This window comes from Scardinius erythrophthalmus (assembly GCF_964197995.2).
Source record: "Scardinius erythrophthalmus genome assembly, chromosome: 5".
NCBI lineage: Eukaryota > Metazoa > Chordata > Actinopteri > Cypriniformes > Leuciscidae > Scardinius > Scardinius erythrophthalmus.
The window spans coordinates 36,260,659-36,279,058 of record NC_138225.1 but is presented as its reverse complement, the minus strand read 5'-3'; the positions used below and the strand labels follow the sequence as shown (position 1 = coordinate 36,279,058).

Sequence of the window (18,400 nt, the reverse complement as noted above, 5' to 3'; positions counted from 1 at the left end):
CACAAAATTGTATATTATGTCTATAATTTCATGTAGCCAATATGACAGACTTGCGCTGCATATGTTGCACTCCAGTAATATTTCTAGCAATTCAAAACTATCATGGCGAACAGTGTGCATCTGAAGTGTCTCAGCCGAAGTAAATAATATTTATTTATCGGCTGTAATATATTGACAAAATTTTCTTATCAGGCCAATAACGATAACATTAAAAATGAACATATATATGCCTATACCGATATAGTGGTTGATATATCGTGCATCCCTATTATTTTGCCAGGCATTTTATTTTACTGCTATATTGTATATAATTGGTAGAGGTTTTGTTGATTGGGGTAATAATATTTAGGAATTTAAATTTGAACTAGATTTACTGAACTTTATACATTTCATTAAATGATTCCAGAGAAAGTACATAAACATTGAGAAAAAGAATATCATCAAAAGATGGAAAGATGGACTCTTATTATTTTCTTAGTCAGAAAGGAGCCTGAACTAGTTCCTTTGCTTTGCCAGTTTGGGTGAAGCATATGTAGCATGATTAGTTCAATGCTATCACTTGTAACTAATGGAAATGGTTATGAAAGAATTAAGGATGCCTACCTGGCAAACAGGAGCACTCGTAGCTCGTCTCTCCCTTCTGTACGCAGGTGCCCCCGTGGTAGCATGGTGAGGGGTTACAGGGCTGATAGAGGGTCTTGCAGTGTTTCCCGGTGTACTCCGCAGGGCAGCTGCAGCGATACGTGCCCACCTCGTTCTCACACACACCACCGTTCTTGCAAGGAGAGGGACTCTGGGCGCACTCATTGACGTCTTGTTTGCAGGTTTGGCCTGAGAAGAAGGGTGTGCAGTGGCAGAGGTAGTCAAAATCAAAAGGACTACACTGACCGCCGTTGGCACAAGGATTTGAGGCACAAGGATCAGCTTGCTGGCAGTTTTTACCTAGTGAATAAGAGCGTTTTAAAGGGCACCTATTATGACTCTTTTCACAAGATGTAAAATAAGTCTCTGATGTCCCCAGAGTGTGTATGTGAAGTTTTAGCTCAAAATACCCAACAGATAATTTTTTACAACATGTTTAAATTGTCATTTTTTGGGGCTCAGAAAAACGCGCTGTTTTAGTGTGTCTCCTTTAAATGATAATAAGGTGTGGTTCCACGCACAGGGGGCGGAGCCTCACGAGCTCTCGCTTCAGTCAAGACTGGTAATATCAGAGAACAGAAACTCTCAGTTGCGGTGATCTTTTCGATTCGGAGTCGGACAATAATGCCCACAGAGCCAGAGAATATATGCTGTATTGAGATAGAAAAGGTATAGTTTGATTTAATTACGATTAACTTATTTGTCATCTGCTTTAACCCTCTGAGGTCTGAGCTGTTTTCTGGGCCCTGGAGGTGTTCTGACATGCTCTGACATTTCTGGTTATTTCTGTTACTTGTGACATTTTCATGGCTAAAGTCTAATTACACTGTATTCAGCACAAACTCTGCTACAATAATATATCAACAGCATGTATGTAAAAGTTTGTAGTTTTGAGATAATGACATTTATGCGTGGTTTGTGAAAATACAAAAAAAAATTCTCACTGAAATAAGGCCATGAAACCCCTACTGATTATTTCTTCACAAGACTTTTGAAAATTGTATGACGTAGCCTAGAATATTTGCTGCAAAACTATGTGAAAATCACCCTGACGGCTCATTCAGAGAAGACAATATATTGATTTAAAATTTTTACGACGTGTTTTGTGTTAGAAAGCCTTATGCGGAAGGTGTGATCACCTCATTAATATGTAAGTTTTTCTCACCTGAGAAAGACAAAGACTCTCCCCAACGGCCCTATTAGGAGCTATCCTAATATAGCTCCTAATAGCCCTGTCATTCTGAGCAACCTTGCACAAAACTGTAAATGAGGAGATTTAAAAAAGAATGGCTTTTAAATTGTTTGGATTTATTTACAACACAACATAACCCAAAGATACACAACAAATGCCAAAAAAAACACTTCAAAGACAGACCTTTGTGCCATTCCTAAAAACATTGTACATACTACATACCTTTAATTTCCAAGGTGTTTGATTTTCACTTTACCATGTTCATGTTCCAGAGACTCATGTAAATGTTGAAGTCCTCAGTGGCATCTGGGCCCTGAAAAAAAAAGTGAACATACTGATATCAAGAGAAAGGCCTGCACGATTTTGGAAATAAATATTAGATTTTTCTGGTTAAAATTGCTTTTTAAAGTTCACAAAACACACACACACACACACACACACACACACACACACACACACACACACACAAATGTTTCCAACAATATATAATATAATGAACACAAGGTTTGTTGTGCCTTATAGGCATAAGCTATGCGCAGTGCTGGGTAAAATAATAATAACAATAGATAGCAGTATAAATCTTCCAAAATATTTCAGTAACAACCAAGCTAGAGAAAAATATATTGATTATCATGTTACTTCAAATGTTTCCATTCGTTATGATGATATGAAATGAGATACTGTAATAGTAAAAACATGAAGCCGTTTGGTGCGTTTTGCTTTTCAAATTTTCAAATGATACATTCAAACGCGATCGCGCTGAAAAATCTGATACATTCAAACGCGATCGCGCTCAAATATAAAACATTATGGTTACCATACATACATATCTACGTTTGACCAGATATCCACAAACACAGTAGGCCTAACAGTAAACACGGGTCTAAATATTATAATATTCCCCATATATCTAGCAACAGTTCAACTGCAATGTGACATTTATGCAACAATAACAAACTAATATGTAAAAATTTCTTACCTTAAATCTTTCTTGTCTTTAAATTGCGTTCTTCTTCTTCTGAGGTAGCCTAAATCCAATGTAAGCTCAGGCGCGTCTTTAAAACACAGTAAGGAGTAAGTTACGAAGTCTCTGCTTCTTTGTTTTGAGGTGATGAGGGCGTTTACAGGTCTGCGTTTCTCCGCATGGATCATTTGCATGTCAATCGCTCGTGCGCTCGTAGGCGTGTTCAAATTAAATTTAATGAGGACGCGTTTGAGAAACTGTACATGCCGCTGCTTTCGTATGGATTACTTAAAAATAGAATATTTGTTTTTTATATTATTTACATACTTTAAAAATAGAGATTCCAAGCGTTGTATAGACATGCGTTTCAAGTCTGTGTGACAAACATTCGCTGAGTTACAGGTCATTTTCTGTCGCGTTTCAGAATGAGTTTCAAATTGAGAGAGACGGCAGAACGCGCATCATGTTTATTTTCTTTGTTTTGCGAAAAACACAACATTTTATTTTTATTATGAGTGTACACAAATAAAAGAAGACATTTAACAGTTTTGAATGTTGTACAATACAAGTATGTAAAATCAAAATCAACAGAGTATTTTACACTGATATAAAAAAAAACGAGCAGATCACGCCGGCGTGATTGTCGACCTCAGGGGGTTAATCCACTATTAATACAAGCTGTGGCAGACCCTGTCCGAATGATGACCAAAATATACTGAGTTCAGTTAAAGGGTCATTTCACCCATTTGAACATTGTTTTTTTATTTAAAGTGGGTCATATATGTAGTCGAAATGTAAAATAATTTTTGAATTTGGTGCCTTCGTGACCGAGAAAAGACAAAAAATAACTTCAGAACGCATTTGTATGAAAGACAACAACTCCCACAATGCACCACATTGCACAGCTCCGCAAGCCACTCCCACTAATCCAGAAAGCGCATATCTGCCTATAAGAGAAATCACTCTTCCGTCTACAAGGCTAGCTACTACCAGAGCTTGAAATTCATTTCACATTCACACAAAATGTCTAGTTAGTTGGCGAACTCATATAGTGCATTACTCCTCGTTTGTATTTCTTTCGAAAAGGTGAATTATTGCATGGTACCTGGATGTTCAGTCAGAACATATGCGGTGCGAAACTAGGATAGTTCTCAACACAAACGTCCGTGTCCTCGTCTGATTCAGAGATTTCGTCCAGGAGAAATTGTCATCGTTGAAATTCTTTGCCGCAGACGGACTCTATCTCTGTGTTCGTAGCGGTTCGTAGCTGCATTGTGAGATCACCGGCGCCACCAGTCCGCCCTAACTCGAGCCAGTCCGGGCTCCTCGTCCGCGGCAGGCAGGTCTTCTGCCTCGGCTGCTCTTCGCTATAATGCGGCTTGTAAAGGTAGCCACAAACACCTGATTCAAGCATCAGACTTCCGAAATCCTCTTCTTCTATATCATATTGAGCACTCTCCTCCGCTATTGTCATAACTTTACATCTGTCTCCACAGCGCCTGTTAGCTTAGCTTCAAACAAGATGGAGGACATTGCTTTCAGTTTCAGAGAGTAAAGTCCCACCCACTGATCTGTAATAGGTCTGTAGCGTGAGCGCGCCCCACCCTGGGAAAGATGAGAAACTAGTGTCTGTAGTCTTAACAGAAATCCCCCCCTGTAACACTTCCTCCTACAATGACGCAAAATGACGATTTTTGCGTCATTGTAGGAGGAAGTGTAAGAGGTAAATAACAGATTTCTCCCGTCTCAGGGGAAAATGAGAGAGTGTTGCACGACCATTCAATAGTATGACTGGGTTTCTAACAATGCAAAGCTTAATGCAAATGGGTGAAGTGTCCCTTTAAGTTTATTGTACATCACACAAAAGATGAAGCCTTAGTTTTACACCAGAGAATCACTGTAAGAGCTGAATAAACACAGTATAAGAAGTGCGCATTAAAGTCTTATCCATAAACTCTCTCTCCCTTTCATTATCAACAACATACACAGCGCGAAGTACACAGAACACTCGTTACAACTAACAGTAAACAAATATACACACCTTTTCAGTGGGTGCTTAATAAACTGGTAAACCGTATATCCGTAAAATGACTCGATGAGCTGTGATAAAGTGCGCGCTCTCAATTTCATTTCTGCCGTGATCAGTAACGTTAGGTCTGTTGCTCCGGAGAGTGTAAGCTTGATCACAAACAGTAGCTACGGATCCATCCTCGAGTAACAACGAGAGTAAATGAAGACTGCTATGTTCATTCTTACATCCATCAACAACCCACCTCAATCGCTTAGGAGACATTCTTGTCTACAGCTGCTCAAGCGTCGAACAATGGCGGACTCTGTGTCCAGCTCACTCAGGGCGGGTCTATGCTCAAACTGAAATGTCACTCAACAGTCGTGGGAGGGGCCTGTGTGCAATTCTACGTCACATTGCGCCGAATCTGAGAACAGCTCATTCTGAGACAGTGCGTATGATTTATTGAGATTGTAAAAAACCCACTGGGTGGATTTTTATCATTCTAGGGTAGTTTTGCTCACACACTGCCAACACACATTTATGTTTAAACACCATGTAAAAGTGAATTTTGCATAATAGGTGCCCTTTAAGGTCAGAATATGCTCTACACCAGGGGTGCCCAATCCTGCTCCTGCCGATCGACTGTCCTGCACAGTTCATCTCAAACCCTAATCAAACACACCTGAAGCAACCAATTAAGGTCTTCAGGATCACTTGAAAATTAAAGGCAGGTGTGTTTGATTAGGGTTGGAGATGAACTGTGCAGGACGGTCGATCGGCAGGAGCAGGATTGGGCACCCCTGCTCTACACTGTCTGGCATTGAGATTTTACTTCATACTTCTCAAATGCCTCATTTAAAACTGGATTGTGGTCTTACCTGACCAGCCTGGTGGGCATTTACACTTGTAATTGTAGATGCTGGTGAGTTCACACGTGCCTCCGTTTTGGCACGGGGCGCTAAGGCACACATTATTGGTGGGAGTGAGGCACAGTCGGTCCGTGTAGCCCAGGCTGCAGTTGCAGACAAAGTCCACCTTGTTGGCAGAAGTAATCAAATGGCACACTCCGCCATTTCTGCAAGGGGAGAGGAAGCAAGGGTTGTGGAACTGGCACCCTGAGCCAGCATAAGGATCGAGACACCTGGAGAGTGGAAAGCAACCATAATTCAATACAAATTAATTTAAACTGAATTCAGTATATGATTTGAGCTTTGTAGTCATAAGGCCACTTTCATTAGCTTTTGCTTAGTACAGAATTAAGTGTCAGTGTAAATTGAGGTAACTGGGCTGTATTGCAAATCCTTTTAGACAACTAGACATTTTTGGGGGTTTTATATGGAAATTACCAAACATTAAATGTCTTACAGTTTGGAGTAAAAAAAAAACTATATTGAGAAAGAATATTGAGAGGACTGGACATTAGTAGGTCTCTTAAATCAACTGATTCAATGATGTGAAACCACAACTTTTTTAACTTTTAAAGGTTTTACAAAGTATCTTTTAACAAATCACAACCAGTAATGTTATGCGTCTAACTTGTTGGGATGCTCATACAAATGAAAAGAAAAAAAACTTTTATTGGATTCATCCTACAAACAGCTTCCATTTACTTGCATAGTAAGTTAGGATAGCATTTTAACGTCAAAACAATTACACAAAACAGCTTTAAGGGGCCATTTAAACAAAGTATGTCTTTGCGTTTAAAAACTTGAAACGCAGGGGAAAAAAACGCAATAACTAGAGAGGTGTTTTTAAAAGCTGAACTTTGAGTGCAACAGTCAAACACATACATCTAGTGCATGTTTACATATAAAAACAACGGAAAAGAAGCACAGAAGTTTCGCTGGCTTTTATTTACTAAGTCCACCACTGAACTGTCATAGAATTACTGGTGTGGAATTGGAAATACAATGTTGAATATTTAATTGTGCTTGCTCATTATTGCTGCAGTTATTTTCACTTATTTGGATTGCTTTTTCCATCACCTAAAGTTCACCTAAGATGATCTATAAAATGTCAGGATAATAACCAGAGGATTCAAGTGCAGGTAAAATATATGTTTATTATAGAATTGGTCAGATGCAGGGAGAGTGATGATGAGTAGTAGTCTCATCTCATGAAGGCATTTGGCAGCACAGGGATGCTGAGGGCAAACCCGATCTCTCCGGTGACGATGAAGATGATGACGATAGCAGTCCGGGGAAAACGGAGATGGATTGGAGACCGGAGACCAGGAAGTAGACGGCGTGAATGACAGGAGTGCAGGAAACGAACGACACACGGGAACTGGAGACAGGCAGGAACACACAGGAATATCCACAACGCTCTGACAAAGACAAGAATCTGGACTTGGCCAATCAATCACAGCCTTAACCTTGTCAGGATCCATACGCACTCCCTCAGAAGAGACGATGTAACCAAGGAAAGGAACAGACTGTGCATGAAAAGCGCATTTCTCTGCCTTGACAAAAAGCCCATTCTCTAGCAACCTCTGAAGCACTCGTCTGACGTCCTGAACGAGTTCCTGGAGAGACAAAGAAAAAATCAATATGTCATCCAGGTAGACATATATTAATTGATCTACCATGTCTCTCAACACATCATTGACGAGTGCCTGGAAAACTGCTGGGGAGTTGGATAGCCCGAACGGCATAACTAAGTATTCAAAATGGCCCCTGGGGGTGTTGAACGCGGTTCTCCATTCATCCCCCTTCCTGATGCGAACCAAATGATAGGCATTACGTAAATCCAATTTTGTGAGGACGGAGGATCCCTGCAACCGCTCGAAGGCTGAAGACATCAGCGGCAAAGGATAAGTATTCTTTACCGTGATGTTGTTTAACCCTCGGTAATCAATACACGGTCGCAGAGAGCCATCCTTCTTCCCCACAAAAAAGACCCCCGCCCCCACTGGAGAAGAGGAAGGGTGGATGAATCAGAAATATATTTCTCCATGGTCTCCCTTTCCGGAACAGAAAGTGAGTAAAGTTTGCCCTTAGGCGGAGACTTACCTGGGAGTAAATCTATAGCACAGTCATAGGGACGATGCGGAGGGAGAGAAGCAGCACGGGACTTACTGAACAATTCCTTCAGGTCGAGGTACTCTGCGGGCACGTTTGATAAATTCACCACCTCCTTCTGAAAAACAGAACTAGACACTGACGAACAGGCAGACACAAGACAAGACTCATAACATTGAGTGTTCCAAGATGAAACGGAATTGTGTCCCCAGTCAACCCTCAGGCTATGCTGTACCAGCCAGGGATGACCGAGGACGATGGGAGCCAGAGGTGAGTCCAGGAGGAGAAATGATATTTGTTCAGTGTGTCAGAGGGTTGGTGGTAAGTGTTATGGCGGGGAGTTCCTGACCGTTAAGTGCACTGACAGAAATGGTATCCTTGAGAGGAGTGATGGGTATTTTGAGTGTCAGAGCCAACGATAAGTCTGAATTACCTTCCACCCCCAAGTCCAGAAGAGCTTGACTGAGGTGGGACGGGTTGCCCAAAGCAGTCTTACCGGAAGGAGAGTAGAGGATGAGGTCTTCACCACCTGAGGTCTTATTCACAGAGATCCCGCCCGACAGTAGCCTCCCTTTTTACTGTCGAGCTCGGTCTTTTACTGGAGAGGTGTTCAAGTAGTGTCCGGCTCCGCCACAGTAGAGGCAAAGACCCCTGAATCTCCGTCGCTCTCTCTCCTCCCAGGAAAGCCGAGCTCTACCCACCTGCATGGGCTCGAGATCAAAAATGGGGCTGACCGCATCGCCGCCACTGGCCTGAGGGCTTTCGGCGCTCATGGGAAGCTGGGCCGCCCTGGTCCGCTGCTCCAGTCAATGTAGGCGAGTGTACACCCTCAGAGCCAACTCGATGAGCCCGTCAAGTTTCCCGGGCAGGTCCAGGGTGAAGATCTCCTTCTGGATGCGGTCAGCCAGCCCATGCAGGAACATGTCCCACTGCACTTCCTCGTTCCAGTGGCACTCGGCAGCCAGGGTACGGAATTCGATCGAGTAATCTGACACTGAGCGATTACCTTGGCGGAGGTCAGCAAGTTGACGAGCTGCCTCCTGTCCTGCAACCGCCCGGTCAAAAACCCGTCTCCTTTCTTCTGAAAGTGCCTGGAACGAGGAACAGCATAGATGTTGGTTCTCCCACACTGCTGTTCCCCACAGAGCCGCCCGTCCTGAGAGTAGTGTGAGCACAAAAGCCACCTAAGATTCCTCCGTGCTGAATGTCTGTAGCTGAAGGGAAAAGAACATTGAACATTTCGTCAAAAATGCCCTACAATAGTTCGGCTCACCAGAATACAACTCCGGGGTAGGAAGACGTGGTTCAGGTTGGTGGCTAGATGCTGGTGGAGTGGGGGGAACAGGCGGTGGGCTGGGCGCAGTGGGACAAGCTAGGTGTTGAAGCTGTTGGGTGAGCTCAGACACCTGTGCTACCAAGGCTTGCACTGCTCATCCTGTGACGATCAGAAATCCTGATGTGTGGGGGGAACCCCAAGGACAAACGTGTATACGCTCTGGAGATTATCACGTGAAATGAAACAACATCCGATCAGAAAGCGAGATGATGGAAGACGGAAGCATAACAAAGGCAGTCATGGCGCAGCACAAAGTGAAATTGATGTGGACAGCAGAGATGGAGGATAAGCTTGTTGATTTGTGGCAACAGCACAAATGTTAATACAACGTGTTGTGTAAAACCTTTCCAAACACTATCATCGCAATTTCTTCCTTCATATCGTCCGCCATGCTTATTCTGAGGTCTCGCGAGGTTTCGCAAGATTTCCTGTGTTCACAGTCAAGACTCTGGTTGAAAATCTGTTTGTGTGTGGTGTGCTATCTTTGTCACATCATGGCACACCACACACTATAGGAGCAAAACAGTTAAATCTAGGATTTTTTTGTCCTCATGTTTGTGGTCTATCACATTTGAAAATATAAAATGTAAAAAATCTTTTGGTGTGTACCCAGCATAAGTAGGGTTCGCTGATCAGCTGCAGCTGGCGCGCTGATCAGACGCGGCTGGTGTGCTGATCAACGACAGTGATCAGTGACCCCGCCCACACTCGCACACACACACACACACACACACACACACACACAAAACGAGAAAGGAGACAGCGAATTAATAAACCGTGACATAAAAATTTTAATAATTTAAGTTTAAAAATTAATCATTTTGATTCTGTACATTATAATGTCATGGTGCCAAAATTCACTTGTAGCACAAAATTATTTTTAATAATGGCCATCTATCGGTTATCTTCTGTATTGGCCAGAATTTTAGTATTGTGCATCCTTACATTTAATGTATGCTTGAGAAATACATAACAGTATACAGCAACAAAACACAGCAGCAACAAAAGTGTAAGAAGTACATATTAATTTCATTTCATTGTGAGAAATGAATTCAGATCAAATATATGGCTTTTTTAAAAGTATAAGAAAGGAAAATGATAGTGCTTTTTCAAAATGTTTAAAGTTCTAATCCTTCAAAATGTTCAAGTTTCAAATGGATTTATGAAAGTCAGTCATCCATCAGCAGCTCTTAGGGAGAAAATCGAGCACCTCAGCCTTTCTGAATGAATCTGAATTCATTCACTCCAAACACAAGGCAATGTCTATACAAGGGTCTTTGAACCCAGGGCTAACATTATCAGGACTTCAAAGCTGTCTTCCTCCACCTCAATGCCTGCTATTATTCTACAGTAGAGAGTCTCCACAGCATCAATCAGGACCTTGGGAATACGGAGATGGCACAGTGAAAACTTTGTAAAAGAACCGTACAGGCTTCATAACAGGTTTTTCCTGGGTTGGCTTGAAAGTAATATTTTGCTGATTTTACTCAGCAACACAAAAGGGGCCCTCCCGTAACATGACTATACTGAAATAACCTTTTGCGAAAAGCTAAAGCCATCCAGAACATGGAATAACTATGCCATGTTTTTGGCATCTGGGGGAAGACGGAATAATAATGAACATTATAATTGTTACGAATAAGTGGCTGTAATCAAGTGCCAAACGACAGAGACGATAAAGACTTTAATCCAAGGATTCTCATGAAAACGTACAACCACATATCACATATTTAAATATTACAAGACAAGGAACAGACATAAACAGAGGGTTTAAATACATAGCAAAGAAGAGGAACTAATGAGAATAATTAACACAACACACCTGAAACGAGGAACCTAATTAATTAATAACCAAGAAGACAAACAGGTAGGGAACAGAGAAGAACTGATAAACAGACTAGAAGTTTAACAAACTCAGACATGAACAGAGAAACATATCAAAAACAAACATAACCCTGACAGTACTCCCCCCTCCCGGTAGGCGTGTCCTCGATGGAGCAGGCTGTGCAGGTGGCCATGGCCGAGACGACCCTTCAGGCGGCCATGGCAAAGACGACCCTTCAGGTGGCCAGGGCGGAGAAGACCCTTCAGGCGGCCAGGGCGGATCGGCCTTCGTGAACAGTCTCTGGCTTGGCAGACATGACGTGAACAGTCTCAGGCTTGGCAGGACTGACGTGAAGAAGTTCAGGCTCGGCAGACATGATGTGAAGAAGCTCAGGGTCGGCAGACATGACGTGAAGAGACTCTGGAAGGGTGCTCTCAATGGGACGAGACTCTGGAAGGGAGCTCTCGACAGGACGAGACTCTGGAAGACAACGCTCATTGCCAAACATTTTTTTCATAGAGCAGGGACGCGCTTGCCCACGACTGGCTGAGCAGCCCGCTGTATGCATTTCCTCCGGTCACAATGCTACCACAGGTCATCGAAAGGATCAGGGAGTGCAAGTGTGCAGTGCTACTAGTCTCCCGGATAGGGTGCTGAAAACCATCACTGAAGCAAGAGCACCTTCAACTAGGTGCCTCTATGCTCGGAAATGGGCAGTGTTTTCTGGCTGGTGTGCAGCACAGAGCCTGGACCCCTGTACATATGTGTATAAAAACTTACTGACACGTCGTGTATAACTCAGGTCTGCTCTTTATTATCAACATTCAAATGTGCCTTATTTCCACACCTGCGCTCTCTAACTTTTCCCAGAACTCCTACGTCATCTTCTACGTCATCAACATAATCTACATCCCCCTTCTTAATGATGGGTATATATATATATATATATATATATATATATATATATATATATATATATATATATATATATATATAGTAACAGTTAGTCCTAACCTTTTTTGCTATTTAAGTGCAGTAGAACTGGGAGCAGTGTCCGACCTGACACACAAAATAAGGTAAAACATTTAACATTGCAAAACAGAATACAACATTGTTCCTCCAAACTTTTTTTTTTTTTCAGCCACACAGAACAGGGCTGCTGCAACAGAGGAAAGGGACCTCTCTAAACTTATGTAGTGTAGTCTTTGTACCGGGGGTTGGGCTTTGAAATTCTTCCTGAACGGGTGACAACTACGGGTGGTTCCTGCACCTGTTCTGATTGCGGCTGTTCGCCATTAGGCTGGGGTTCTGGCAGAGGTTCACTGTTGGTGCTGAGTGAGGCCTCTGCTGTTGTCGGAGGGGTGTTTATTGTTCAGGTGTGTATAGAAGATGGCGCCTGTTTCTCACATATGTGGCATCTGCATATGTGCTCTTCCTATTACCGTCGCCAATCTGTCATATCCCCTGTTCGTCTGCATTCTCACTGTCTGCCCTGCTTGCAATGAAGCCAAAGGTCTGGCTGATCTGTCATAATGTTTATTTCCTCTCTGTCTGGTCCGTGTCAGAGATTCTACCTTTGGCACATACATAACCTTGGTCATGGGAATGAGAGTCTTAGTGCGCCGAGAAAGCAGGCGCTGGGCTGGTGAGGGCAGCCCATCCCTTGGTATGTTACGGAAATTGAGCAGTGCCGCATATACATCCGTACCATCACGTGCACACTTTTCCAGCAGGTATTTGGCTGAGCGTACAGCCCTCTCAGCTAACCCATTTGACTGAGGGTAGTGGGGGCTGCTGGTGACATGACAAAAGTCCCATATGTGGGCAAATTCTTTGAACTCCCTGCTTGTGAAATATGCTGCGTTGTCAGTCATTAGCTGTATAGGAGCTCCATGGGTGGCAAAGTGGCGCTTTAGCCTGGTTATAATGGTCGTGCTGGTCACGTTTGGTAGTTGGTCTATTTCAAACCAGCCGGGTGTAAGAGTCGACGAGCACCAGGTGCTCTTTCCCCTCCCACTCAAAAATGTCTGCTGCTGTGAGAGCCCATGGCGAGTCTGGAATATCGTGCAGTTGAAGGGGCTCCTTTGTTTGGTGTGGTCTGAGGGCATTATGTTGAAGATTTTATTATTTAGAAAATAAGTAATTTAACTGGGTTTTTTGTACACTATTATTTCCTTGTCTGTGGGTGACTTTGTGGGTGAAATAGAATTGAAATTCTATTTCAGTAATGTCACATGGTACAAAAATATTTCTCAAAATACCTATAGAATGTATTACCATGTTTGGGACAAGGAGAGGGTATATACGTTTACTGGGCAATATTTCTGGAGGGTCTTGTCTGCAGAGGGACACTCGGCTTTGTTTGTTAATAAAGTCTAATTTTTTCTGATGTCAAATATCTTTGAAGTCATTCCCCTGAAAAGAATACAACCACAACAAATGGCGACCCCGGCAGGACGTGGCTTAGGAGCTGAAGGAGCCACAAAGGGATCGCTGGTGACTGACACAGACAACAGTGGCCGCTGTACTTTGAGGTGAGCAGTTTTTGCTTTTGAATAAGGTGTGTGTAAGTCACCAGTGGCCCGGATGTGGTAAGAAAAGCTTCTCCAAATTTAAAGAACTTAAAAAGTGAAAAGGGATGTTTGATGTCAGAAAAAAATGCATGCATTGTCTTTGTATGTCAAGTAGTTGGTAAAGGAGCTCCCAAAAGTGTTTGTCAGTGCTTGTTTAATCCTGAGTGGATTCTATAACTACTGGTGATGCTGATTTAGCGCAAAGAGTTTTGACGTACGTACGTAAGGTTCTGTGTTTGTTCATCAAGTGGGCCTCGAAGGATGATGAGCAAAAAGCATGCACACAGGGGATTAATATAAGTTAATTTGTATTTACTTGTCAAGAGGGCCTATGGCAAGTGTACTGATAAGGATATCAGTGGTTTATCTGTGCTTACTTTGAGAAGTATAGCATGTGCACAGATGGTTAGCTCACGGATACCGCTTTGTTAAACAAAGTTTTAACGAAGGACTGCTATGGGTGAAGCTGGAAAAAATAGAGGTTTTAAAAGTCTACAGGTTTAAAGTAACGGTTACCGCCTCGAATGCGAGGGACTGCTCAGGTTACTAAAATTATATAGGATAGTTAAAAGTGTCACTGTGTTGATGAGTGAATCTGTTAATGTATTGTTCAGATCTGACAGGGAGTACAGAATAGTGTGTGTGTGTGTAAGTGTTTGAGGGATCCTGTGTCTTGTGTGACTGTGCCTGTGGTTGAAAATAAGTGACCTCTGACCCTGGTTGCTTGGAGGGACAGAGAATGTGTGACTGACCTGTGAATGAAGGGACTGAAATGGTGTGTATTAGAAAAAGAAAAAAAAGAAAAGTAAGGGAAAACAATTGTTTCAAGATATTAGCTTAGCAGAATATTGTAGTATAAAATAAGTTAAAATAATAAGATATATATTTAATCAATAAATGTAATGATAAATATTAATAGATAAATACAAATATGATTGCACATGCTTAATATATTATAGAATATATTATATCTGAAGACGTCTAAAATTTGTATCTCATTATCCCTGACGACAGAGTGGAAAAAGTATTCCATTGCAGATTAATAAGTTTGTGTTAAGACAAAAATAACTGGTGCAGTGTGCTGAAGGTTAGCAAGATTGAGTGACCAAGTTTCAAAAGTCAAAAATACTTTACAGAAGTTGATGAGAGTAAAAAAATAAGAAGAATTCCTTGATGATTGTCGAGAAACATACTAGATTATTGTGAACACAGCATGCAAATATAGAAGAAAGATTGAAGTCTGATTTTATGATAGGGAAAATTATTTAATTGAATTATTCTCAGATCATCAGAGTTATATTATTGCTGATATAGAAAAACAGAACTAGCTTGCTTTTTCCTGCAATGAAGAACTGCTTATTAATAGAATGAGGGAACTGCTATGGTCAACCAGTGAGATTTTTATATAAAAGAAATAGTGAAAAGATGCAGGTTAAAAAAGTGGCATGTAGATAAAGAGCTAATAGCTTATATGTAAAAGTTCAATTTGACTCATAAAGATCTCTGAGTGTTCAAATTGCAGATGGAAACAGTGTCCTGTGGAAGCAACAAGAGGGCAAAGGGCAGAGACATGAATGCAGAGAGAAGAAGAGAGAAGGGGTTCTCAGCTCCCCTCCTGAAGTTCAAAAAGACTCAGAAAGATTGAGTTAATGCAAAGACTGGAAAAGGTGAAACTTTCACTTGAGACTTTTCCTGAAAACAAAGAAAAATCCTGAGATGCAAAACTGTTACAGGATTGATCAAAATCCCAAACTGAGAAGAGACAGAGAAACAACAGAGCCTATATTCCACTCTGCAATGGCCATTGAGTGACAGCAAGGCTGAAAAACATGTCAACGAACAATGAACACTCTAGAGACTGCTTCAAATTTAGTTCATTATTATATTAACTTAATTCATTCTGATTATTCACTGGTCTCATGGCAATTCTTTATATTCTCTGCTAAACTAACTGTCACGGTTCATGAATCGGCTGTCTCATTACTGATGTGTGTGTGTGTGTTGTGTGTGTGTGGGTGTGGTTACTCATTGTGGTGATTATTGTTGCCAGCTGTGTTCAATCCCCGTTCCCTTTATATGTGCAGTAATTCCCATCTCATGTTGTCAGATCGTTGTGGCTTCCCCGGTGTCGTGTCCTGTTCCCGTGTGTGGCTCTCATCTCCTCGTGTGGATTCCTGTCTTCGTGGATTTGCTTCGTTGTGTGTTCACGCGTCTGGATTGTTTATTGTTCCTGGTTCCTGAGCACGCCGTTCACCGCACACCATCACCGGGTTGCCCATTGAAGTCCCTGCGTCATTCCTTCATCTGAGTGTTGTTTCCCGACCTGTGTACTCTGACCTTTAAATAAACATTCTTTTACTTGCGATTGTATCCGTCTCTGTACTGTTACAGAACGATCTGACCAACTATGGATACAGCAAGTACTGCCAGATTGAATGAGTTCATCACGCACAGCGTCACAAGAATGGATCAACAAGGAGAAGATATCGCGAACACAGGTCGCGCGGTTCAGACACTCGTGACGCAGGTGTCCGAGCTCACCCAACAGCTACAACTTCTCCGTGTTCCCACTGCGCCGCCCACACCGCCCGTTCAACCCCCCCCGCCTCTGCAAGAGAATCAGCCGGAGCCTCGTCTGCCCACGCCAGAGAAATACTCAGGTGAGCCCGAGTATTGTAGGGCTTTTCTCACTGCTTGTTCTTTGCACTTTGCACTGCAGCCACGAACCTTTTGCACCGAACAGTCTAAAGTGGCGTTCGTGTTGACACTACTGTCGGGGAAGGCGGCTCTCTGGGGAACGGCGGTGTGGGAGAACCAAAACATCTGCTGCGCCTCGTTCCAGGCACTCTCCTCGGAGATGAGAAGAGTATTCGATCGAGCGGTGGCGGGTAAGGAGGCAGCCAGATTACTCGCGGATCTACGCCAAGGAAATGGCTCGGTGTCGGACTATTCCATCCAGTTCCGCACCCTGGCTGCAGAGTGCCAATGGAACGAGGAGGCGCAGTGGGACATGTTCCTGCATGGGTTGGCTGACCGCGTTCAGAAAGAGATTTACATCCTGGACCTTCCCAAGACCCTGGATGGCCTGGTGGATCTTGCGCTGAGGGTCGATGCTCGTCTTGATCGTGTGACTTCTCGTGCACAGCAGAGTCGACTCCAGCACCATCCTGAGGATCCACGGGCCAGCGGCGGGAACGCGGTCAGCCCAGTTCCAGATCTTGAACCCATGCAGGTAGGGAGAGCTCGGCTTTCCCGGGAGGAGAGGGAAAGGCGGAGGTCCCAGGGACTCTGCCTTTACTGTGGCAAGGCTGGCCACTTCCTTTTTTGCTGCCCGGTAAAAGAGCAAGCCCGATAGTAAGTATGAGGCTACTATCGGGTGGGATCTCCGCCGAGAAGACCTCATCACCATCATCGACCCTCCTCCCGGTAAGACTGAAATGGGCAACCTCCACGCATCGCACTCAAGCACTGCTGGATTCGGGAGCAGAGGGTAATTTTATGGACTTCGGACTTGCACTCAGACTCCAGATCCCCATCACTCCCCTTTCCCACAAGATCTCCGTCAACGCACTCAATGGACAAGAACTTCCTGAAATCTCCCACACTACTGAACCACTTAAACTTATTACTTCTGGCAATCACACCGAGAACATTTCCTTTTTACTCATGGATTCACCACTAGCACCAGTGGTTTTAGGGCACCCGTGGCTCACTCAACACAACCCCCATATCGACTGGCACAATAATTCTGTTTCCTCTTGGAGTAACCATTGTCATGAGTCTTGTTTGTTGTCTGCCTGTTCGTCTGTGTCTGGTTCTGTGTTTCAGAGTGAGGCAGCGGATTTGTCTAACGTGCCCGCGGAATACCTCGACCTGAAGGAGGTGTTCAGTAAGTCTCGTGCTGCTTCTCTTCCTCCGCATCGTTCCTATGACTGTGCGATAGATCTACTGCCAGGTAAATCTCCGCCTAAAGGCAAACTCTACTCTCTTTCTGTTCCCGAGAGGGAGGCCATGGAGAAATATATTTCTGATTCTTTAGCCTCTGGGTTCATCCAGCCTTCCTCTTCTCCTGCGGGGGCGGGGTTCTTTTTCGTTGGGAAGAAGGATGGCTCTCTGCGACCTTGTATTGATTACCGAGAGCTGAACAACATCACGGTAAAGAATTCTTATCCTTTGCCGTTGATGTCTTCGGCTTTCGAGAGGTTGCAGGGAGCATCCATTTTCACGAAACTGGACTTGCGTAATGCATATCATTTGGTTCGCATCAGGAAGGGGGATGAATGGAAAACCGCTTTTAATACCCCTAGGGGGCACTTTGAATACTTGGTTATGCCCTTCGGGCTTTCCAACTCCCCAGCGGTTTTCCAAGCACTCGTCAATGATGTGTTGAGAGACATGGTCGATCAGTTCATATATGTTTACCTGGATGACATATTGATTTTTTCTTCGTCTCTCCAGGAACACGTTCAACACGTCAGACGAGTGCTCCAGAGACTGTTAGAGAATGGGCTTTTTGTCAAGGCGGAGAAATGCGCGTTTCATGCACAGTCTGTTCCTTTTCTAGGGTACATCATCTCTTCTGAGGGAGTGCGCATGGATCCTGACAAGATTAAGGCTGTGGTAGATTGGCCAAAGCCAGATTCCCGTAAGGCCCTACAGCGGTTTCTGGGGTTCGCCAATTTTTATCGGCGTTTCATTCGCAATTACAGCCAACTAGTCGCACCTCTGACTGCCTTGACCTCCCCCCGAACGACGTTCAGGTGGTCGAACACTGCCGAGGCAGTGTTCGTCAAACTCAAAGGTCGTTTTGTTTCGGCCCCCATTCTCATCACCCCTG

At 43.4% G+C, this 18,400-nt stretch overlaps 1 protein-coding gene across 2 annotated transcripts in view; it reads right to left on the bottom strand.

Moving 5' to 3' along the window:
- The window catches only part of LOC308691702 (uncharacterized protein), a 228,083-nt gene that overhangs the window by 190,933 nt on the left and 18,750 nt on the right, over nt 1-18,400 (bottom strand). For both annotated transcript variants that reach the window (XM_081367199.1, XM_081367198.1), the window contains exons 3-4: nt 5,688-5,950; nt 604-831 (exon numbers count right to left, since the gene is read on the bottom strand). In XM_081367199.1, the coding sequence (XP_081223325.1) occupies nt 604-831; nt 5,688-5,950 (491 nt within the window). The remainder of the gene's footprint in view (nt 1-603; nt 832-5,687; nt 5,951-18,400) is intronic.